The sequence below is a fragment of the Ursus arctos genome, unplaced genomic scaffold, assembly GCF_023065955.2.
Source record: "Ursus arctos isolate Adak ecotype North America unplaced genomic scaffold, UrsArc2.0 scaffold_23, whole genome shotgun sequence".
Lineage (NCBI taxonomy): Eukaryota > Metazoa > Chordata > Mammalia > Carnivora > Ursidae > Ursus > Ursus arctos.
This window is the reverse complement of record NW_026622908.1, coordinates 40,691,104-40,713,390: the sequence shown is the minus strand read 5'-3', so window position 1 is coordinate 40,713,390 and position 22,287 is coordinate 40,691,104. Positions and strand designations below refer to the sequence as shown.

Sequence of the window (22,287 nt, the reverse complement as noted above, 5' to 3'; positions counted from 1 at the left end):
TTTCCCAAGACACTCGTCCTGTCTCTCACCCACCCAGGTCTCTCCCAGCGGTCCATCTCTGTCTCACGGAAACAGCAGATGCCAATGGAATCCAAGAATAAAGTCCTTTATTGTCTTCCAAGTTGTGCTAGGGTTGGGGGCCCTAGGGCGACTCAGGTGGGACTTCCCTGTACTTGGTTGTAGAGAAAGATAGCGCCTTTAGCCGAGGGGCAGAGCTCAGCCCACATTTCGGTCTCCTGAAACCTCCGTACTCTCTGTGGAGAGAAAGTAAGACCCCCAACATCCAGCCTTCAGGTCCCTTGGGGGAGCTGCGCCCAGTGGTCCTGAGCCTCAGAACCCTTGGCACTTCACCGTCCCTAGGGAGACATGTTAAGGAGGCTGAAGAGGTTCCTGGCTCTCTCTTGGACTGAGGGCATCCCCAAAGAGGCCCTGTGGCTCTGGAGGAAAGCTCTAAAAGAATCAGCAGCCCCATCCGATCCAGCCCCAGGGAGACAGACATGCATGACCCAGCCTATGCAAAGCCCAACACCAGCTCCTTGTCCAAACAAGATACACTTTGCCCCTTCACACCTGTGTCTCCACAAAGATGATTCCCGTGGACTCGTGGGCCTCAGCTCCTCCACTCATGTAGTACTTCCTCACATGCTCAGAAGTCAGGCTGCACCTGGAAAAGGATAGGAGAGTGGCTTGGGGAGTGCCCAGTCCCTGGAGGGTCCTACGGGAACCCCAGCTGCCTCAGCCATTCCCCTCAACCACCCACCTACCCCAAGACCCAGGAACCCTGTACCCCAGAGCTCACTCACTGGACATAGAACTCGGCACTGGCGCGGCCGGCACTGGTCTCATTGCGGGCAATGCCCAATAGCAGTGGCTGGCTCAGGGTGGACAGTGGCACATTCACCTGGGACAGAAGGCCCACCTGTCAGTGCCCACTGCCCATATTCCTGCCCCTCTCAATGCAGAACATTATCCTTGTACAGCATTTTACAGTTCGTAGTTCAAATTCCCAGAATAACAAAATGTCAGATCTTGGGCATGTTCATATTACAGACGGGAAAGCAGAACCCAAGAGGCCGAACAATTTGCCCAGGGTCACCCAAGGGAAGTCCGTAGTAACTGGGACTCTCATTTACTCCTCTTTTCAACACACAGGAAGGGAGGGGAGTGGGCAAGACATTTATTGTTCCCATTTTTTTTTTTTTTTAGTTTTTTTAAAAGAAATTTTAAGATTTTATTTGAGAGAGAGAGAGCACAAGTGTGGGGGAGGGACAGAGGGAGAAGCAGACTCCGAGATGAGCAGGGAGCCCGACACAGGGCTCAATCCCAGGACCCTGGGATCATGACCTGAGCCCAAGGCGGATGCTTAACCAACTGAACCACCCAAGCACTCCTATCGTTCCCATTTTAAAAAGGAAGAGCTTGAGGCACACAGATACGAGGGCTCGAATTCCACTCCACTTGGGCTAACTGCAAAGCCAAGCTCTTCTCCCAATGCCAGATGCCTGCAGACCCTCCTGCCAGTCCACACCTGTAGAATTCTGGCATGTTCTACCCCCTCCCTTCTTGCCCACCTGTCTGGGCCACCCCGCACTCACCTCATCACAGATCTCCTGGAGGACACTGGAGAAGAGCTCATGCACCACCAGCTCCCCAGGGAGGTCCTTGTGCAGGGGGCTGTCACCAGGGCACACGGCCTGGGAGAGGTCAGGCTCAGCACCTGCTCCCCACTTCTTCCCACCCTGCCTCCCCCCATATTTGCTGGCCCTGAGGGCCTGGCTAGGCACAGAGTAAGAATCTTAGTGATCCCTTGACCCAGGCCTGCCATTTCCAGATGGACAACCAGAGATCCAGCTAGTCCTCTGTTCCACACCCTCCCACCCCCCATCATCCCCTAGCTTCCTACAGGTCTGAAACGGGGGTCAGTGGGGAGGCTGAGGTGCTGCCCTGAGCAGTCTTTCAGAGAAGCACCAGCCCCCTCCACCTTAAGGGATGAGGAAAACAAAGCTGAGTCTTTGTGCCTTTGCACCCAGGCTGGCATCTCACCTGAGGCTCAGGGTGCCCACCAGGCACATCTACCAGCCCAGGTGCTTCGGCCACCTGCCGAGAGCGACGCAGGAAGACAAGGAAGTTATCTGCAGTGGTCAGTGTGGCGCCAACCCCCAGGGGGTCTGCCAGGTAGGCTTGCTTGTCACCCCAGTCAGTGGCCCCCTGCTGTCGCAGCCAGGCAGCTGAGCTGGCCCAGTTAGTGCCCAGGAAGTCTCGGTAGGAAGTAAGGCCCAGGCGCAGGAGCAGTTGTGGCCCCTGTGAGTCAGCGGGTGCCAGGATGGCTGAGTGCAGGCGGAACTTGGGGGCGTCAAAGAGCCAGGGCTGAGCCTGTAGCCGACTCTCCCAGATGGCAGCGATGGCCTCGTCCCCTCCTGGCAGTGGGCGGCGGTCATGGTCTGGGCTCAGCTCAGCCCGCACCTGCTCCTCTGGCAGCCCACCTGGGGGGCACTGCAGCAGCAGGGACACTTCAGGGTCCATGATCCGGACAGGGCAGCTCTGGAGGAGGACACAGCCGCCTGTCACCCGGAGAGCACCACAGCGACCCTTGGGCCCAGCAGCCAGCCGCCTCTGCCACAGACCCCCTTAGGGTACCCCCAGCCCTTCTGCACCCCCTGACCACTCCCTGGGCAGTAGAGTCTTATCCAGGCAAGAGCCCCGACATTCCTGCCTCCAGACATCCCTGGGACTCCCGCGCATCTCTACCACCCAGAGGTCCTGAGTCCAGTCACCCCTTAAGGTGCCTATTTCTCCCAAACCCAGGGTCCTGCCACCAACCCCCGGGGCTCCGGGACCTCTTGCAGGATGCGGAAGCTCACACCTCCAGCCGGCACTCACCGGCCTGCGCGGCCCGCGGGCTCCACCCCTTTTCCCGAAGCGGAAGTGCCCGTCCCCTTCTTCCCCCGCTTCTCATTGGCCGGTCCGTGCGCCGAGGCCCGCGGGTCCGCTGCGAAGCCGCCGAGTCGGTGAGCCCGCGGGTCTGTTTCCCGCCTCGTCACTCTGTCTGTCCTGGCCGGCCCTGACGCTTCCGCCCCGTCAGCCCGAACGCCGGGCCGCTTCCTGAGGCCCGCTTTGCGGGGCAGCCCCGCGAGCCTGGAGAGCGGGGACTCGGCTTTCGTGGGATCCGTGGCGGACGCGGTGTGACCTTGGGCAGCTATGCTTGCTGGCCTCAGTTTCCCTGTCTGCATCAGGGAGTTGGGGGTGGGAAGTGAATTTAATGAGCAGAATAACCCCCTCCCGGCTCTCACATCCTGAGGCTTTGTGACTTGCTGGGCAGGACGGGGGCATGAGAGGGTCCTTAACAGTACCCACATATCACTGTTCTTCGCAGGTCTTAGCCATGAACTCCCCTGGAGAAAGGAGACAGGAAACTACAGGACCCAGGGGTAGAAGGGCTCACAGACCCCGGGAACAGGTGCGCCCACCCCACCCTCACCCTCACTTTCTTAGCGGGAGGGTAAAGGAGGAGGACTTGATGCCCTGGCTCCCCTGAATATGCTGGTGGGGTGAGAGTGGATCAGGGGCCACCTCTGGGCTCTTTTTTTTTTTTTTTTAAAGATTTTATTTATTTATTTGACAGAGATAGAGACAGCCAGCGAGAGAGGGAACACAAGCAGGGAGAGTGGGAGAGGAAGAAGCAGGCTCATAGCAGAGGAGCCTGATGTGGGGCTCGATCCCGTAACGCCGGGATCACGCCCTGAGCCGAAGGCAGGCGCTTAACCGCTGTGCCACCCAGGCGCCCCCACCTCTGGGCTCTTATAGGACCGAGATGTGCAACTGTCCAAGGCTCTGTCCTACGCCCTGCGGCACGGGGCCCTGAAGCTGGGGCTTCCCCTGAGGGCTGGTAAGTGAGAGTCTTGAAGACTGAGGTGAGTGGTTGGAGGTGAGGGAGCAGTGTGAGCCTATCTATGACTGCCCTACCCCATGGCCCTATGGGGACAGTACAGAGGGCCCGTCCCCTCCATGTGCAGGGAGCCCCGAGGCCCAGTATCCTGTCTAGAGCAAACTGGGAGGCCGGGCCTGGCGATACCTTGGGTACAGCGACCCGGTAGACACTTACCCAAGAGTGGGTACTGGGGGCTGTTGAGATAGCTGGTGTTTACTGAGTGTCCATTCTGGGCAGGGTACTGTGCTAAAAAAGGGGCACTTTATCTTTGTGACCCTCCCTGAGGCAGATCCTATGTCCCTGTAAGTTGAGGAAATGGAGGCCCAGAAAGGGGAGACTCTCACGGATAAACCCCTGTAACCCCCCAAGCCCAGGCTCCGTTCTGGTCGCCTGTGGCTCCCGCTGTTAACTCTGGCCCAGGCCAGAACAGTTCAACTCCCGAGCGCCCCGCCTGCCCGCAGATGGCTTCGTGCCCCTGGGTGCCCTCCTGCAGCTGCCCCAGTTCCGCAGCTTCTCGGCTGAAGACGTGCAGCGCGTGGTGGACACCAACGGGAAGCAGCGGTTTGCCCTGCAGCCGGGCGACCCCGGCACTGGCCCTCTCATCCGGGCCAATCAGGGTCACTCCCTGCAGGTGGGAGTTAAGGGGACAAGTGGGAAAGCCAGGTGGGACCCGTGCCCGCGAGGGGGGGTCTCACTGCTGTCCATTCCCCCCACCCATCCCAGGTACCTGAGTTGGAGCTGATGCCCCTGGAGACCCCACAGGCCCTGCCCCTGAGGCTCGTCCATGGCACATTCTGGCAGCACTGGCCATCCATCCTGCTCAAGGGCCTGTCAAGCCGGGGAAGGACACATATCCACCTGGCCCCAGGACTGCCTGGGGACCCTGGTGTCATCAGTGGTCAGTCGTCCTCCCCAGCTGTCCTTACCAGGTCCCTCTCCAAGGATCATAGCTTCTCTTGTCCAAGGCCACTCCATGCTCTGCATGCTGCAGTAACCCCATCCCCGCCCCTGAGCCCAGAACCTCCCACTGAGCCTGCCCAGGTTTGATGACTGCAACCCCAAATGCCCCAGGCCTCAGCTCCAATTGTCTCCACAGGCATGCGGCCAAATTGCGAAGTGGCTGTGTTCATTGACGGGCCCCGGGCCCTGGCAGGTGAGCCCGGACACAGCACGGACTGCCCTAGGGCTTCAGAGAGGGCAGGAGTCCCAAATCTGGCTTTGTCTGCAGATGGAATCCCCTTCTTCCGCTCTGCCAACGGAGTGATCCTGACTCCAGGGAACGCTGATGGCTTCCTGCTTCCCAAGTACTTCAAGGAGGCCCTGCAGCTGCGCCCTACCCGTGAGAAACACCACCCTCCTCCTGTTCGTGGTGCCTGGAGCCTGTGCCCTCTGCCCTCTCCTCCCTCCCAGCTCCCAGCCCCAGGCTGACTTCTGTCTCCCTTTCCCTCACCTCTTCTATCTCAGGAAAGGCCCTCTCCTTGGTTGGTAATGAAGAGACAGAGTGTCAGAGTGGCCCCAAGCACAGCTCCAGAGGAAGAAGGATGATCCAACAATAAAATATTTATTTAAAAAAATGTAAAAAGATAACAAAAAGGAAGCTCCAGTTTGAAACCATGAATTATCATCATCCTGTAGCCACAGCCAGTCTTCCTTGTGTGCTCAGGGACCCCAGCTAGGTCGGCGGCGCCGGTCCTGGCCACTCGGACAAGGGAAGGGCAGGCATTGTACAGCTCATAACCTACCCTCCCTAGCCTGGGGGATGGCGGAGTCTGGCCCAGTTAGGTCCCTGGTCTGCACAAAGCCAGTGACAGCAGGTGAATGTGCCCAGCTCGGTGCATGTCTGGAGAGGGTGTGGGCTTAGGAGTGGCCATAGCAGGTAGTGAGCAAAGTGGGGGCAACAAAACAGGCCTCAGAAGGCCTCATGGCCTCCCGTGAGCTGCAGGAAGAGGTCCTCATCCAGCTCTTCCCCGCGGGCCCGCTCCCGCGTCGACAGGAAAATGTAGCCCCCGATGTATTCGTGCACGATGCGGCAGCTGGCCGACACGCAGCTGAAAGCCACGTTGATGTGCTCGTCGAACTCGATGGCCACCTGCGGAGCGGGCAGTCAGAGGGGCTGGCGGGGGCGGGATAGGAGAGCAGCCCCGGTCCTGCCCTGGCTGGGCCCGGCCCTGCCCCTGGAGCACCCCCACCCCCCACCCCGGCCCACCTGCCGGATGTCCCAGTTGACGTTCCACTGGCGCATGTTGCTGAAGCGCCAGGTCTTGACCACGTCGCCCACGGCCAGGTCGATGCGGATCAGCCTGTTGTTGGCGATGCCCAGGATCTCATCCTTCCTGCTGCCCTTGAACCTAGTCCCCGGGGCGGGAGAGAGTGTGAGCCGGAGCCCGCCCGGAGAGCCTGGTGCGGAGCTTGGCCCAGCCGAGCACCTGTCCGCTAGCTTCTCTGGGCCTCAGGCCCCTCATCTGGAAAATGAGGGTTCGCTGATAAAACCCTTACAATAGCACTTGGCAGCATCAGGCAAACTGTGTGCCTTTCCACGACAACATTTTTTTGTTATCATGTTGCCTGGCTCTGTCTTCGCGGGCTTGGGAAATGGGCAGAGGGCAGTCACCACCATAGCCGCGAACCGCGGTCTCCAGAGGGACGGTCCCTAGCCGAGCCGGGAGGGGAGCTGGGGCTCCCGCCCTCTGGGCCTGATCTCTTGCTCTGGTGCTCGCTGCAGGGGCACAGGATGGCGGGGCGCCCACAGAGAACAGGCAGGGAGGCTCAGGGTGCCACAGCGGCCTCCGGGGAGGGGAGGGCAGGACCGGCTGGGGTAGGGCCCGCACCTGACCACGACGTAGGAGATGCCAAAGTCGGGCAGGGACTGCCAGGCCTGGATGAAGCGCAGCTGGGCCTCGGACAGCGAAAGTTGGGCCACGTTCTGGTGGGCTTCCAGGATCCGTGGGGTGAGCTGCGGGACCACACCGGTGAGGGGTCTTCAGAGCCCCTGAGACGCCCTGCCTGTCCCCACCAGGGAGACAGGATGCTGTGCCCGGAGCGGGGGTGGGGCCCTGCAGCAGGAGCAGCTGAGCCAGGCCCTGAGGTGGGTGTGGGCAGCGGCCCGGTGACCCCTCCCAGAGGGTGGGGACCAGCATGCTCCGTCCCAGGGACAAGGGTAGGAGAAGGAATGAGTGAGCACGGGGCTTTCTAAAGGAAGGCTCTGGGGAGATCCAGGGCCCGAGGGTGGCCAGGTAAATGTGGCGGTCCTTCCCACCACCCACTTCCTCTGGCACCTGCTTGGCCTTGAACTTTCGCTGGAAGCGGGGGGCAACAAGGCCGTAGGGGTTGAGGCCCTCGGCAGAGGCGTCAGGGCCCTGGGGGTGGTTGCCTGAGCCCCCACCGCCTGTCCGCTGCAGGCTGAGGAAGGCCAGAATGGCCTGCACTTCGCTGGCATAGCTGCTGTCCGCCATGGTGCGGCCCTTGGATGCCAGTCGGCAGCCGGCCATCCAGTGGGCATACTGGTTCTCCTGTGGGGTGAGGAGGAGGCTCCGGTCAGCCCCGGGCCCGGCCCCGGCCCCGCTCCCGCCTCAGCCTGGCCCTGACTTACGTCCTGGCATCGCAGGTGGATCTCGCTCATGCCCTCAGGGGAGGGGACTAGGAGTTTGATGCAAAACTTCTGGCCTGAGACGTTGACGTCCGGGACCACCTCGCAGCCTAGAGGGAGACAAAGCGGTGGGTAGGAGGCTGGGGGGGGCCCTGCCTGAGAGGTCCCTGGGCGTGTGCCAGCCCAGCACAATGCCTCAGCACACAAGGTGTCTTCTCCTGCCCCCAGGGGGAACCTGAGGGGACAGCCTTTACCTCCCCCGCCCGCAGGTGGGGGGGGGCCAGGTGGGCCTCCAGCCCGCTCCTGCCCTTGTCACTGTCCTGGCCAGGCCACCCTCACTCACCCTTGAGGTTGAGCTGCTGAATGGGGTCCCCCGGGGCCTCGTCCTGGCTCTTGTAGTAGGACAGGTTGGTCTCCTTGAACACCACCCAGTGCTGGCGGTACCCCTTCAGGGTGAGCTTCCGGGGCCTGAGCGTGAGGCAGGAGGGTTGCGACAGGCTGCCTCCCTCCCTCCTGGGCTCTCTTTCCACACTGGGGCCCCTCCAGCTGGGCTGCCAACGCTGGGCCTAAACTCACCGGAAGATCCGGAGATGGTCCTTGAGTTCTGGGATGGTGGTGAGGTTGTCCTGCAGAGAAGAGGAGTCAGAGGGGGACCAGGTCCCCACACTTGACCCTGACCCCAACCCCTGACCAGAGCCCCTCCTCACCAGCACGTCCGTGGATGCCGACCCCTCCAGCTTCACCTCCAGGTTGTTCAGGGCCGCGTCCAGGTCGTCCAGCCCCGGGTCGGTGCCAGTGGGTTCACCCGCCTCCCCGCTCTGGGACAGCTTGTTGATGTGGTACTGGGTGGGGCGTGTGGCCAGGGACGGCTGAGTGGGCGGCCCAGTAGCCCACAGTGGCCCAAGTGGGGCCTCCCAGAGATGGGGCCCCACCTTGGAAGACCCTCCCTGCCCTGGGCCCGGCCTGCGCCCTACCCCCCAGGTCCCCCCGCCCGCCAGACACCTGCAGGGCTGCGAACACCATCATCTCCTCCTCAGTGCAGTCGGTCTCCTCCAGCAGCAGGTCCCACCGAGCCTGCTCATACAGCTGGGTCAGCCGCACTGGGTCTGTCTGCAGCAGGGGCAGGGGAGGCTGGTTCGGTCAGGTGCCAACTGTCCTGAGCTCCCTGTGCACCTGCCGGCCCTGCCTTTGCTCAGTGGCAAGCTCAGCTCGCAGCCCCACCTGGGCAGCAGACCCCAACGGCAGCCTATGGCCTGCCCAGGCAAATGTTGACTGTATGTCTACTGTGCGCCTGTGGGGGCAGAAGGGGAGCTGAGTAAACCAGTCAATCAATAAGTAAGGTGATTCAAGATTGAGATAAAAGCAATAAATAAAGGAAATAGCTTTCATGGGGCCATTCACTCACACCCTCAGGCAAGGACACCCCAAGGATGATGGCGATGAGAGAGCATGGAACTGGGGTGCAGGAACTACTCCACATGAAGAAGCATTCCAGGAAGTCTTCCTTGAGGAGGTGACAGACTGCCCTGAGACCTGAAGGATGGCAACGGGCCACTAAAGGGAAGAGTGATAGGAAGAACATTCCAGAGAGAAGGAACAGGGAGTGCAAAGCTCAAAGGGGGATCCCAGTTACCCACAGAAGACCAAGCCCAGGCTCCCTCTGAAACCCACCAACATTGATAGCAAAGGCATAAAAAGAGTAAACCCAAAAGGACAAAGAAGAGAGCGGGAACTACCGTAGGTGAGGGATGCTGACAACATTTTGGCAGATGGAAAGCAGAAACATGAACAGGAACTGAGTTACAGTGAGCGAGAGCTGGGATGTCTTGCCATTTCCCCTCTCTCGTTCTGCAGTAAAGGCATGAATGAGTTTTGAAAATAGACAGGAAACAAACAGCAAAAAGAACACCGATCTGGACAAAGGCATCCAGTGTGTGTGGTGGCCCCTGGACAGGTTCCGGATCCTCTGGCTGAGAGGTGAGGGTGGACTGAAATGAGGACTATAGAAGGTGTATAAAAGGAACAGGTGTCCCCCACTCCTTGCAGCCAAGTGAGAGCCAGGCACCTGGCAGAAGCCAGAGATTTACTCTCTGGAGATGGTGAGTCAGAGGAACCCCTGCATTTGGTACTCTAGGCACAGCGGGGTGAGGGGCACACCGTGCTCAAAACAGGTGAACTGAGAGAAGGCTAACGTTCTGAAAGGTGGAACACCCCCAGCCCTTCCCCACTTGTCACCCAAGACTTTGACAGTGAGCCTTCTATTCCTAGTTGGGAGATCAGAGGATTCACTGCTGAGAAACTGATGAGCCAAAGAGAAAACCCCCACAAAGAGCGACATGCCTACCCCAGCACCCCCAGGAAGCCCCCAAAGTGCTGAGCCCTATTCTACCGCTCAGGGTTTTCGGTGGTTTCCTAGAGCCTTGCCTCTCAATATGAAAGGGCAGGCAGGGATTACCCCGTGTAAGGACAGCTGCGGCAGCAACTACAGAGACCAAGACAAACAGAAAAGAAAGAGCTTGGAGGAAACAAAGACATTAGGGAGCGGAAGAAAACTTCAACCAAAAATCCTTAGGGAGACAAAATGCTGCATTCGTAAAACAAGAACGGAATGCTGTGTTTAAAAAGAACATAATGATAAAGGTATAGTAATTAAGGTTGCGTGGCTTTGGTAAAGAGAGACAAATTGACGAATAGAACCAGAGAGTCAGAGAGAGACCCATGCATTTATGTTCGCCGGACTTACGACAAAAGTGACCCCGTAGTCACTGGGGAAAGGATGCTGTTTTCAATAAATGATACTGGGTCTGTTGGATACCCATTAAAAAAAAAAAATTGTTTTGTACCCCTACCTCACACCATATACAAATACCAACTCCAGCTGGATTGCAGATCTAAACATGAAAGTTATAGAGATAAAGCTTTTAGAGAAAAATGGGACTACATCTTTGTGATCTTGGAATAAGAAAGATTTTTTAAACAGGACACAAAAGACATTCATCATAAAAGAAAAATATTTTAAAATAGAAGTCAGATTATATTAAAATTAGGAACAACTTTTCATCCAAATAAACCATTAAGAGAATGAAAAGGTGAAGCACAGGGTGGGAAAGTGTAATCACAATATATTTATCCAACAACGTACTATCCATATACGGAATATATAAAGAACTTCTATAAAGCAATACAAAAGACAAGCAACTCAATATTAAAAATTGGCAAAGAAATTGAGCAGAAACTTCACAAAAGATGATATCCAAATGGCTAGTAGCCATATGAAAAAGGGCTCACTTGATCAGTCATCAGGGAAATGTGAAGGCCACATAAAAAGCACATCAGTGATTGTCTGGGGTTAAGTGTGGGAGGAGGAATGATTGCAGATGGGCACTAGAGAACCTTCTGGGGTGATGAAATGTTCTAAAATTTGATTGTGGTGATGGCTGCCCAACTGTATAAGTTTACTGAAAATAATCAAAAGGAATACTTATGATGAGTGATTTTTATGGTATGTCAGTTATATCCAAGTAAAGCTGGGTTTTTTACAAATATTTTATTTATTTATTTGACACAGAGAGAGAGAGAGCACAAGCAGGGATAGCGGCAGAGGGAGAGGGAGAAGCAGACTCCCCACTGAGCAGGGAGCCCAAGGTGGGGTTCAATCCCAGGGCCCTGGAATCCCTGGGATCATGACCTGAGCTGAAGGCAGGTGCTTAACCAAATGAGCCACCCAGGTGCCCCTAAGTAAAGCTGTTTTTTTAAAAAAACCAAATAAACAAGAAACCATACAAGATACCATTACACACCTACCAGAATGGCTACCATGGAAACGATAGGAAACACCAAGTACCAACTTTTGGAAAAAATACAGTTTTTGGACACTGCTGATGGGGGGTGTAACTTGGTATAACCACTTTGGAAAGCTGCTTAACAGCTCTCTGCTACAGTTCAACCAAAGCTGCCCTGTAATCCAGCAATGCCACCTCTGGACACAGACCGTACAGAAATGTGTAGACACGTTCACTGAAAGACATCACTGGAATGTTCATAGCATCTTTATTCATAATAGTCCCAATCTGGAAACTGTGCAATGCTCATCAACAGTAGAAATGGAAAATTAGTTATGGTATATTGACATAATGGGATGTCACACACCAGTGAGCAAGAATGAGCTGTATGCAATGTGGGTGAGTCACACGAGCATAATGCTGAGGGAAAAAAGCCAGACACAAAAGAGTACAGACTGTGTGATTTCATTTATGTAGATTTCAAACACAGGCTAAACTATCTGTGCTGTTAGAATTAACATTAGTGCCTCCCCCAAGGGAGATACTGACTGGAAGGGGTACGAAAGGGGCTTCTGGGGGCTGGTGAAACCTGCTGCTTGACATGTTGGATACATCTGTACATTTTTCAAAATGTATGTTATACTAAAACAAAGAAACAACCTTACACAGGAACACTCAGAAAATAAGAGCTCGTAGAACTTAAAAAAATACAGTTGCAGAAATTAAAAATTCAGTAGGTCACTTGAAAGAGAAGTCCAAGTCCTCTCCAGAAAGTAAAACAAAAAGACAACAAACTTAGAAATGAGAAAGATGAGGGGCACCTGGCTGGCTCAGTCGGTGGAGCATGCGACTCCTGACCTTGGAAATGTGAGTCCGAGCCCCACATTGGGTGTAGAGATTACTTAAAAATAAAAAATCTTAAGAAAAAAAAAAAAAAGACATGAGAAAGACAAGATAAATGTCTATGTTTTTTCTTTGAAGAAGTCATCTAGGGGGTCTAATATCTACTGAGTTCCAGAAGAAAGGAACAGAAAAGTGGTGGGGAGGAAATGATAAGGGGATTGTTTAGAGCATTTCTCCAGAACTGAAAGGCTCAAGTTCCTCATCTGAAAGGGCTCTGCAAGTGTGCAGGCCAATCAATGAAGAGAGATCCATACTAGGACATATTATTGAGAGGTTTTAAAGCATCATGAGATAAGGAGAAGACTAAAACCTTCTGGTATTTCTCCTCCCTCTCCAAAAAAATAAATAAAAGGGTCTTACATGGAAGGATTGAAAACAAAATGGCATCAGATTCCTCAATGGAACCCCTGGGATCTAGAGGACAATGGGAAGGTGGCTTCAGATTTGGCAGGAAAATATTTCCAACCTAGAATTCTATACCTAGCTGAACTATCATGTGAGTGAGGGTAGAACAGTGACCTTTTCAGACATGCAGGATTTCAAATCGTTTAGCATTTGAGGGGAAGCTATTGAAATATATGTTTCATCCAAATAAAGGAGTTAGTCAACAGAGGAACACGTGACATTCAGGAGCCAAGAAGTCCAATAGAGGGATTCTGGGAAATAAGGAAGAGCAGTTCAAGGACAACAGTTGTGCGGTGGGTCTATGGTTCCACGAAAAAGATAACACTGACTGATATCCTAAAGCAATCCACCGGTTTGAAAGGAGTATTGTGGTCGGGCTGCAATGCTGGAGGGGCTTGGCTATGGAACTTCCCACTTCATCACTCTGAAGACCCCAAAGGAGAAGCCATGGCCCCAGAGAGAGTATCCTACAAGAGAGACCCCCAAAGACTATCTTTTTGTGTTTTTATTTAGTTAGTTAAGTAATCTCTGGCTCCAACACGGGGCTCAATTTGTGTGCAATTAATAGAAAATTGTGCACAATTAGTAGAAAAATAAGTAAATAAAATCCAGCAATTTTGAACTATAAGAAAATTTTGGGGGGTGGTGCCTGGCTGGCTCAGTCAGAAGAGCATGTGACTCTTGACCTTGGGGTTGTAAGTTAGAGCCCCATCTTGGGTGTAGAGATTACTTAAATAAATAAACAAAAACTTAAAGAATATTAAAAAAAAGAAAATTTTGTTTTTAAATTTTCATTTTGAAAACAGAACAGAGGCAACTGGCTGGCTCAGTTGGTAGGGCATACAGCTCTTGATCTCGGGGTTATAAGTTCAAGCCCCACATTGGGTGCAGAGATTACTTAAAAATAAAATCTTAAAAAAAAATAAAAACAAAGAAAGCAACAAAGACCCAGTGGTTTTTAGATATTGGACAAGAGACCACAGAGAACAGTGATCCCTGACAGAATGGAAACAAACATGGTGAATCCTGTTTGCCCCAGTTTGTTGCCCAGAGAGAGCTGCACAGGGAGGGGGACCCCAAACAGAGTCCAGCATATTCCCCAAGTTGAAGAAATGTAGTTGAACTTTTGGTGAGTCCAAGGCAGTTATAATTCACAGGACAGAGTCTTACAGAGGAAAGAGCTGCACAGAGAGAAAGCTCCGGAAATAAGCAGAGGGCTCCTCTTGAGTCTTTAGCTAACATACACTGATCAGTGTATGTGTGTAAGGAAACTACCCAAGGCTGATAAAAAACAAAACAAAACAAAACAAAACAACTTGAAAGGAGCAGATGGAACCTTTACCAGAGCTCACCGAAGGGTGGAGATAGTTCACACTCCCAAAAGCCGGATTAGAGAAGTGTCATGATGCACGACGCATTAGATAGAGTTCTCTGAAGGCAATTGCCTCAGTAATGGGGTAAATTAGCCCTAGATTAGAGGATGCTTTTGTCCTGCCTAATTAACATTCAAGGCAAGCCTTGGAAGGATCAAACTGTCTCCCAGTAGTTTAACTTCATCCCTAAACAAGGTTTAAAAATACTTAAAGGACTACAAAAAAAAAAAAAAAAAAGAAAAAGAAAAGTCTAGCACCCAAGAACATAGAATTTGTAGTGTCTGTCTGGCATCAAATAAAAAATGATCAGGCACAGAAAGAAAAAAGAAAAAGAAAAAAAACAACAAGGGGCGCCTGGGTGGCTCAGTTGTTAAGCGTCTGCCTTCGGCTCAGGGTGTGATCCCGGCGTTCTGGGATCGAGCCCCACATCGGGCTCCTCCGCTGGGAGCCTGCTTCTTCCTCTCCCACTCCCCCTGCCTGTGTTCCCTCTCTCGCTGGCTGTCTCTATCTCTGTCGAATAAATAAATAAAATCTTAAAAAAAAAAGAAAGAAAGAAAGAAAGAAAGAAATGTTAAAGGAAGTCCTTCAGGCAGACAGCAAATGAGACCAGCTGGAGACGCGGCTCCATAGGCGGGAATAGCACAGGAAGTGGTGAGCGCGAGAGCCGCGTCTCTACCAACTGAGGGAGCCAGGCGCTCTCTGTGTGTGTTATTTCTTACAACTTCCTGCAATCTCCAATTATCTCAAAACAAAAATTCCACAAAAGAATGATTGACGGGTTAAAGTCAAAGTAAGAGTGATAATGATTCAACAATTCTATTCCTATGTCTACACCAAGAGAAATGAAACGATATGACCCCTCAAAAACTTGTACATGACTATTCATGGCAGCCTTCTTCATAATAGCCAGCATGTGGGGGAGGGGGACCAAATGTCCATTAATTGCTGAATGGATCAATAAAATGGGGGATAGCTCTGCAAGGATATCCTACTTGGCAGGAAAAAGGAATGAAACACTGCAACATGCTAAAACGGGAAAACATGATGCCAAGGGCAAGAAACCAGCCACAAAAAGCCACATCCTGTATGCTCCCATTTATAGGAAATGTCCAGGATGGGCAAAATCTATAGAGACAGAAAAGAGCTTGGGAGTTGTCTGGGGCTGGGCGGGTGAGGGGTATGATATTCTTTTCGGGGTGATGAAATGTTTTCAAACTGATGGTGCTGATGATTGCCCAACTCTGTGAATGTACTAAAAACCACTGGGTTGTCCATTTAAATGGGCAGGTGATATGGTACATGAATGATTTCTCAATACAGCCGTGGTGAGAATAATGACAGCAACAAGAATGACAGTGTCTTGAGGGCTTTGACACCTGCAGAACTGAAGTGTGTGATGGGAGGAATGTGAGGCCAGAGGGGAAATGCAAATGTCCTATAGTAAGTTTCTCACCGAATAGCGATAGCCTTGTGTATCCTAGAGCCCCTCGAGTGACCACCCAAACCATTTTTTTAAAGTATAGCTAATAAACTAATATAAAGGAGAGAAAATGGAATCATGAAAACCACTCAATCCAAAGTATGGCAGGAAGAGCTGGGGAAGGGAACAAAGTCCCCAGGAGAGGAAGGGAAGGAGCGGTGACAGACAGGCGAACAGGGACCAGATCAGGCAGAGGCCTGGGGGCTGGGCAGCTGGGGCCACAGGCAGCCGCAGGAGTGACTTGACCTTGTGTCTGTTCATTCCAGATGTGGTGTGGAGCTTGGAGAGGCCAAGAGAGGAGAGAGGTGCATTAGGAGGAGTGCGCAAACCACCATGACACGGGCTGACCACCGGACAGATGGACAGATGAAAAGACAGAGAACGGGTGGTTTGGGATTTTAGTCCAAGGGATTCTGAACAGGACACAAAGACGGCTGAGATGGGAGGGAAAGGGAAGGATCCAGAATGGCCTAAGCAACGAAGCCATGAAAACTTTTGCAATGAATTCATGGAAGGTGGGAAGATGTGCTCGGCAGGCTGGGAATCACGACTTCCGGTTCAGGCAGAAGTCTGACATGCCTGTTAGGTCCGTGAGTGGAGCCGGGCCACCTGGACACTCGAGTCTAGAGGTTAGGGGAGAAGGTCTGCGCTAGAGATTACACGCTTGGGAGCTCTAACAGGCAAGGGGATAAGGATAGCTGGGGAGGGCATTCTGGGTTTGTCAACCCCCAGAGGCTGTGGAGACAGGAGGAAGAGGGGGGCAGCCTGGACAGGGTGTCTGGAGACACCCCACCCCCAGTTCATGGGGGTCACAAGAGGCCTAGTAAGAAGCAGGAGGGAAGGGAGCAGGGGACAGAGAGCATGTCGGGTGTGGTCACCGTGGCAGGTGCGCTTCCTGTGTGTGGATGGGGACAGAAGAGGCCAGGATAGATCTGGCTGAGGAGAGAGGGAGTCCCGGAGCATCCACAGGAAAGACCTGGAAACAGGGGGCAGGATTCTGGGAAGCAAGGACGCTAGATGCCAAAGATTCGGTAAACAACGGCATTTAGAAGTTTTGCAGTAAGAGGGGAGAGAAAAGGTGTCACAGGTGAGGGAGTGCCTGTGGGGTCCTGACAGTGTCTGAGAGGGTTGCACAGAGCCCACCGATGGCCGATCACCGGTAGGGACGGCAGGCGGGGAGGGAGAGATGCACGCAGCCCCTGGCTGCAAAGCCTGTCCCTTGCCCACCCCAAACCTGCAGATCCCAGTGTCACCCCTTCCAGGAAGCCTTCTCTGAGTCCAGGTGCCAGGCATCGCCCACCTGAGCAGGCTCCCTAGGGGCACCCACCACCACCGTCTACACCGCCCCGACAGTGGCGGAGTTGAGACACGGGAGTGCAGATGAGGCCATGGATGGATGGACAGATGCCCTGCTGGTCTCTCACGTTCCCCGAGCCCAGACCCCTGACCCTAAGTCCCCCTGACTCACTGACCCAGACCCCCCTGCCACCGTCCCCCGGCCCAGCCCACCTTGGGATCCAGGTCGAAGAAGCTGTAGTACTTAAAGCGCAGCCAGAGCATGTCCCCGGCCTTGATCCCCTGCTGCATGAGGCACCGCGAGGAGTCCAGCCACCTGCGCCACAGCACGGGCAGGGGTCAGGGCTGAGGCGGCTACGGGGCTGGGGCGGGGTGGGGGTCTGGGCAGGGGGCTTGATCAGGGGCAAGCACACATATAAGAAAGGCCTGGAAACAGGACGTATGGATTTGGGGCAAGGGTACAGGGGAGGGCGTGGGCCCTGGCAGTGGGAGCCCAGACCCAAGGGGACAGGGCGCCGGGCTGCAGACCCAGCAGGCGGCGCACCTGCTGTGGAGCTGGGTCTTGTCCAGCAGGCTGCTGGGCCGAGGCAGGCGCTGGAGCAAGAGGGGGTCCGGCGGGGGCTGTGGCCGGCTCAGCATGTGATAGCAGGCCTCGGTCTGGGCGCTGTCTGAGAAGTGGGCTGGCATCCCCCGGAACAGTGCAGGTGCCACGCCTGGAGTGCAGGACGGGGTTAGACGGGCCCAGCCCCCAGCCTGGGCCTCGGGGTGGGGGTGGGGGTGGGAGGACCTCCGCTGCCAGTGCCCAGCCCCCAGCCTGCCCAGCCTGTGCTCACCCCCAGCCAGGACGACCTTGGTCAAGTCAAACAACTCCTCTTCCGGCTCCTTCTCCTTCTTCTTCTTCTCCTTCTTCTCAGGAGCCCGGAGCAGAGACAGTTCCTCAGGGTGCCGGATACCTGGGGGGAGCTGGGACCTCAGCCAGGGCCGGGGTCCTGCCCCGGAACCTCCCCACCCCACTCCCGGGTACTCTGGGGCAGTTCACTGCCCTGCAGGCCGGACAGGGGACAGGACCGCAAGGACCCTGTGACAACAGCTGGGCCGGTAAGGCGGGGGGCCCGGCCCTCTGGCAGGCCCATCGCCCCGGGTGGGAGAGCGGGACCTTGCAGGCGACTCACTGAGGAGGCGGCAGATGGAGGCCACGGCCTGGAAGAGGGGCTGGGAGAAGCTGGCTCGCAGGCGCAGGGCCCGGCGGTTCGGCAGCCGCAGGATGATGGGCCGGTGCTGGGGCCCGAAGAAGAGGCGGGCGTCGGCCAGGAGGCCGTACTTGTCCAGCGTCCAGTGTGTCTGCAGCAGCCATTGTCTTTTCTGTTCCCACCAAATGGCGTGGTCCGACCAGTCCTGCTTGCGCTCTGTGGGGCCCCGGGGAAGCGGGAGGCCCGTCAGCCCCAGGGGGCCCGGCCCCGGGGCTGAGCACAAGCCAAGGCCAGGGCGGGCTCCGGGCAGGATGGAGGTCACGGCCGAAGGGCTCCTTGCCGGCTAGCCCTGCTCATTCTGCGGGGCTCAGTGGCGGTGCCACTTCCCAGGGGAGCCCCCCTCCCCAGAAGCCGGGGGCCTGATCTTCGTGCCTCCACCTCCCACACTCCGGCCCACTGGGCTGCCCCGCACAGCACCGCCCGTGATTCCTGGCTGACTGGCCTCTGGCTGGCCTTCCTGGGAGCCTGGGAGGCCGAGGCTCTGCTGGGGCCCTGGGGCTGTGCCCGGCACAGCAGGCCCTCCAGGAACATTTCTCGGTTACACGTTCTGTGCCCTTGGCCAAGGCCTTCAGCCCTCTGGGCCTCAGTTTGGAGCTGGTGAGATGTGAGCGGTCATCATCCCCACCCCGTGGACGCGGAAGCAGACCCGCTCCAGGGCCTGCGATATGCTCTGCAGGCACGTTAACGCACGGAGCGAGGACTCAGTCCGAAACACAAACACGTCACTTGTCCTGCAGCTAGCGTGACAGAGGACACGTCTCCGTCCAGGAGTGCGAGCTGGTGTGTGGTGAGCACAAAGACAAAGGCTGGACGCAGCCCTCTAGAGTGTGCAAAGCCCTTCCCAGCTAGTGGTCTGTCCCCATCTCCACCCGCACTCCTGCTGCCCTCCCTCCTCCTCCCTCCCTAATGTCACCAGAGCTGCCAAATGCAAGAGATTCTCCGGCTGGATCTGTCCGACCTCTCAGAGTCCTTGCAGCCGCTGCCTCACTCTGTTCTGGCTTTGTGGCGCCCACTCCCCATCTCCTCTGGACCTTTGGCTCTTGTTTTGTCCTCCTTGGCCCCTTGTCCTGGCCTGCCTCTGTCCTTCCCCGGTTCAGATCCCTCTCCTCCTCCACCCTGGCCTCTACCCAGGGGTCCTGCCTGGTCTACAGCCTCATCTTCCTGCTTCCATCCCCAAACACACCATACTCAGGACAGGCCCTGCTGTGGGCCCCGGGCCAGAAACCCACATGCCAGGAGCTTAATGACATGTCCACCGGCTTCAGTCACTCCAGGAACATGTTCGCCAGGCCACGTGCCTGCCTCTGGGACCGAAATGCTGTAACTCCTACTTCCAGCCCCTAAGGCACTCGTGAAACTCCCTCTGCCTGACACGGGACGGAGGGTCTTCTCCCTCCTTTCCCATGCGGCATCTGGGGGCTGGGTGACAGGGCTTCCTTGCCAGGCCCGAGCATTATCCCTTCCACTTTTAGCCACCACGTTTCACCGATGCCAATCTCACTTCCAATACCCACCCTCCTGTCTGTCCTCACTGCCCGCCGTAGGAGGACTTGTCTCCCTGCCTCTAGCCCACCCCTATCTGAGGGGCTTGTCTAGATGTGAGCTGAAAATGCTTTGGTGGCCGCTCTTCACCTCTAGTAGTCTACACTCCGAACGGCAGCCACCCCAGCCTCTTTTCTTGTTCTCCCTGGCCCGGAGGTCCCAGTGCAGAACACGCCTGCGCTCCAACATCACGCCTTGCCCCCCGTGCTGCGGCCCCCCCTCGGGACTCTCCTAGGGAGTCTCCCCGTCCCAGTGGCGTGCAGCCCCTCTGGCTCCAGGCCCTGTGCTCTCTCCCCCTCCGCCCCGTGCTGAGGCTGGCATTCCGCCCCGTGCTGGGAGCTGGAGGGTCCATCTCACCCGCCTGGCTATACTCCAGCAAGGCAGGGACTGGCGTGGCATGGGGTCTGGCTTGACTGAGCCTCAGTTGACATCTGATACACTCAGGAATGAGCAGGATTAAGAAGGGTGGGGACAGTGTCCCCATTGCAGGGGACAGGAGCTGAAGGGACTTACCCCTGGGGGGACCCGGCAGGTGGAGGGTGAGTTCTGTCTGACTGACTGACTGACTCCTTATTTTGGCCCCTTGCATGGCTCGTGTGCCCTGCCCTGGTGCCAACCAGGTCTTCCCTTGGGGCCCTGTCTCTTCACCCCCTCTGCCCTGGCTCAGCCCAGGCCTGTCTGCAGCTTGGCCAGACGCCCAGTCTCCTGAGGGACCCTCTGTTTCCCACTTCTGCTTTCACAGCCTCCTTGGGCCCTGCTTGTTGGAAGCTCCTTCACGACCTCAGCCCTGTGGCTGGGCTGTCCCGGGGCCCCGCGCGTCCACAAGCCAGTCAACCTGCGTCCCAGGCTGCATGTGCTGGCTTGGCTGCGTCTGAGGAAGCCTCCCCACCCCTACCTGCCCACGGGTGGCCCAGGACCCAGGACCCAGGACCCAGGGGCTGAAATGATCGTGGGCCTGCCTTCCGGCTCTGCCTCTCCCAGGAAGGGGCAGCCCCCACCCCCGGCAGGGAATGGGGATGAGGAGCCCCCATGTCACTAGCCCTGCTCTTCTCCACGCCTGATACCACAGGCTGTTCTGCTGTAACTTCCTGTGGGGGCAGGGCCTTCCCACCCAGGCTAGGCCCGTCACCAGCCTGTGGAGGGCTTCTGCCCCAGAGAGAGGGTATGGGAGTCGGCCCCAGGTCCCTGGTCTCCCCTGAGACCTCGATTGTAGACTCCGCCGCGGCCCAGGCAAGACCCCTCCTGCCCCCAGAAGTGGGTGAACAGGCCGTGGCTGGGTCTGCTCCTTGGGGGCTTCGCAGAGTGAGCTGGAGTGGGAGGAAGGGAGGGAAGATTGCGGGAGGGAGGGGAAGTTGGGGAAATGTCTTTTTTGGAACCAAATGATTAAGCTGGTGCCTGAGTCACTGTGGCGGGGTTATCGAGCGCTGCCCGGTCGGGTGGCCCGGAAGCGCCCACGGACCCAGTTACAGCCGCCCCGTGGTGCTGAGGTCAGCAGCGGGAGCGGCAGGGGCACTTACTAATCTCCTCCACGATCTTCAGGAGCACCCCGCCGATGTGCGACTCCCCCGTGACCCGGAGGGTGACGGACTCGGCCTCCGGGTCGTCCTCTCCCACGAACACTCGCAGCTCCCAGGACGAGTCGATGTAGTCCCCGGTGGCCGTCTTCATCCCCGCCATGGCTGCGGTGGCGCTACAGAGGGTGGGAAGGAGGCAGAGTGAGCAGGGTGCCGGGGCCTTGCAGGTGTCCGCGTTCAAGCAGAAGTGGCCCCGTGGTGCCCTGGACAGGCAGGAGAGCAGAGAGCACACGTGTGGGCTGGTATGTCAATGGCAGGGGCAAGACACAGGCGCAGAGTTGTTCAGGCAAACGCCAGACTCTCACCATTATGGTGGTTTCGTGCACGGCGCCGTTACCCACTCCCGTCTTACAGAGAGGAAGACCGAGGCCCGGTAAGAGTAAGAAATGGGCTCACTCAAGATCACCGGATGGAGGCCAGAGCCTGGCACAACCTCCATCTGCTTCCCCAGCCCACATCTCAGCCCTAAGCCTGCACCGGCAGCTCCCCACCCTGGAAATGGTGGGGGACGCAAGTCAGAAAATACTCTCAATCCTGGCCCGAAGCTAGGATCCAGACATCCCAAGCCAGCCAAGGCCTCTCTAGGGCGGTGAAAAGTCCAGGGTGCCGCATAGAGAGAGTTAGAGGGGCTGAGGGGCCGCAGGAGGGGGAGAGAAAGGGTGTTTGGGCTTTCAGCCACCGCAGCTTACCTTGCCTGTAAGGGCTGGGGGGCTGCAGGTACGGGGGGGGGGGGGGGTGGGAGTGTCAGCCACTCCTGGCCCCAGTCTAAACACCTGCAGCTCAGTGAGTGCTTTCTTCCCCCTTCGCTTTCTCTTTGGAGCTTTCTTCAGACGCAGCCTTATCATGAGCAGGGCGGGCTCGGCCCCTCCCCAGGGCGGGCTGGCTCTGGGTGCAGGAAGCACACTTGCCACCACGCCGCCAGGGCTCCAGTTTGTGGCCCCACCTTTGTTCCCGGGGAGCACAGGAAGCAAGGGAGGAGCGGGCCAGGGGCTCACCACCACACGGAGCGTCGTCCCCCCCCCCCCCCCCAGTCTGGAGGAAAGCAGCTCTGTTCAAACTAGGAAAGTCACCAATTCGTGTCCTCTACACCCATTGTGCCCTGTAGGAAGTCATCTCCCATCTATAGCCCGTCACAAAGTGGGGGCGGGGGGTGGTTTTGGGCCATGGC

The 22,287-nt window shown here is 56.4% G+C and overlaps 3 protein-coding genes across 8 annotated transcripts; 1 reads left to right on the top strand and 2 right to left on the bottom strand.

Annotated features, from left to right (window-relative positions):
* Positions 1 to 90: 90 nt before the first annotated feature.
* On the bottom strand, positions 91 to 2,977 carry NUDT22 (nudix hydrolase 22). 3 transcript variants are annotated; one of them, XM_026483373.4, is made up of 6 exons: positions 2,881 to 2,977; positions 2,044 to 2,541; positions 1,596 to 1,694; positions 804 to 901; positions 571 to 664; positions 91 to 254 (listed from the first exon to the last, which is right to left on the bottom strand). In XM_026483373.4, the coding sequence occupies exons 2-6, from the start codon at positions 2,521 to 2,523 to the stop codon at positions 153 to 155; spliced, it is 873 nt and encodes a 290-aa protein (XP_026339158.1). In that variant the 5' UTR covers positions 2,524 to 2,541; positions 2,881 to 2,977; the 3' UTR covers positions 91 to 152. The 3 variants fall into 3 exon arrangements, with proteins under 3 accessions (XP_026339158.1, XP_026339159.1, XP_026339157.1); XM_026483374.4 differs by having other exon boundaries at positions 2,821 to 2,893; XM_026483372.4 differs by having other exon boundaries at positions 2,838 to 2,893.
* Positions 2,902 to 5,521, top strand: TRPT1 (tRNA phosphotransferase 1). Of its 4 annotated transcripts, none has more exons than XM_057317117.1 (8): positions 2,902 to 3,008; positions 3,374 to 3,457; positions 3,805 to 3,886; positions 4,390 to 4,559; positions 4,652 to 4,826; positions 5,025 to 5,081; positions 5,157 to 5,290; positions 5,393 to 5,521. In XM_057317117.1, the coding sequence occupies exons 2-8, from the start codon at positions 3,383 to 3,385 to the stop codon at positions 5,471 to 5,473; spliced, it is 774 nt and encodes a 257-aa protein (XP_057173100.1). In that variant the 5' UTR covers positions 2,902 to 3,008; positions 3,374 to 3,382; the 3' UTR covers positions 5,474 to 5,521. The 4 variants fall into 4 exon arrangements, with proteins under 4 accessions (XP_057173100.1, XP_026339166.1, XP_057173102.1 ...); XM_026483381.4 differs by having other exon boundaries at positions 2,903 to 3,008; positions 5,157 to 5,267; XM_057317119.1 differs by having other exon boundaries at positions 2,972 to 3,020.
* On the bottom strand, positions 5,469 to 22,060 carry FERMT3 (FERM domain containing kindlin 3). Its single transcript, XM_026483371.4, has 15 exons — positions 21,809 to 22,060; positions 21,063 to 21,235; positions 17,926 to 18,159; positions 17,587 to 17,706; positions 17,298 to 17,466; positions 16,967 to 17,069; positions 8,517 to 8,624; positions 8,222 to 8,356; positions 8,091 to 8,140; positions 7,858 to 7,982; positions 7,518 to 7,624; positions 7,204 to 7,437; positions 6,757 to 6,881; positions 6,135 to 6,276; positions 5,469 to 6,017 (listed from the first exon to the last, which is right to left on the bottom strand). Exons 2-15 carry the CDS (start codon positions 21,220 to 21,222, stop codon positions 5,838 to 5,840), a joined length of 1,992 nt encoding a protein of 663 aa, XP_026339156.3. The 5' UTR covers positions 21,223 to 21,235; positions 21,809 to 22,060; the 3' UTR covers positions 5,469 to 5,837.
* Between the last annotated feature and the right edge of the window lie 227 nt (positions 22,061 to 22,287).

Bases quoted from the DNA above. Each gene is read 5' to 3' on its own strand.
- FERMT3 (XM_026483371.4), bottom strand. From the start codon at position 21,222: ATGGCGGGGATGAAGACGGCCACCGGGGACTACATCGACTCGTCCTGG. The intron at 8,625-16,966 runs GTGGGCTGGGCC...CCCCTGCTGCAG, and splicing joins TCTTCGACCTGGATCCCAAG to ACAGACCCAGTGCGGCTGAC. The intron at 6,277-6,756 runs GTGCGGGCCCTA...CCCGGGGACTAG, and splicing joins ATCTCCTACGTCGTGGTCAG to GTTCAAGGGCAGCAGGAAGG.
- NUDT22 (XM_026483373.4), bottom strand. From the start codon at position 2,523: ATGGACCCTGAAGTGTCCCTGCTGCTGCAGTGCCCCCCAGGTGGGCTG. The intron at 902-1,595 runs GTGAGTGCGGGG...CTTCTGTCCCAG, and splicing joins TCCAGGAGATCTGTGATGAG to GTGAATGTGCCACTGTCCAC. The intron at 665-803 runs GTGAGTGAGCTC...ATCCTTTTCCAG, and splicing joins AGTGCCGAGTTCTATGTCCA to GTGCAGCCTGACTTCTGAGC.
- TRPT1 (XM_057317117.1), top strand. From the start codon at position 3,383: ATGAACTCCCCTGGAGAAAGGAGACAGGAAACTACAGGACCCAGGGGT. The intron at 3,887-4,389 runs GTAAGTGAGAGT...GCCTGCCCGCAG, and splicing joins GGGGCTTCCCCTGAGGGCTG to ATGGCTTCGTGCCCCTGGGT. The intron at 4,560-4,651 runs GTGGGAGTTAAG...CACCCATCCCAG, and splicing joins ATCAGGGTCACTCCCTGCAG to GTACCTGAGTTGGAGCTGAT.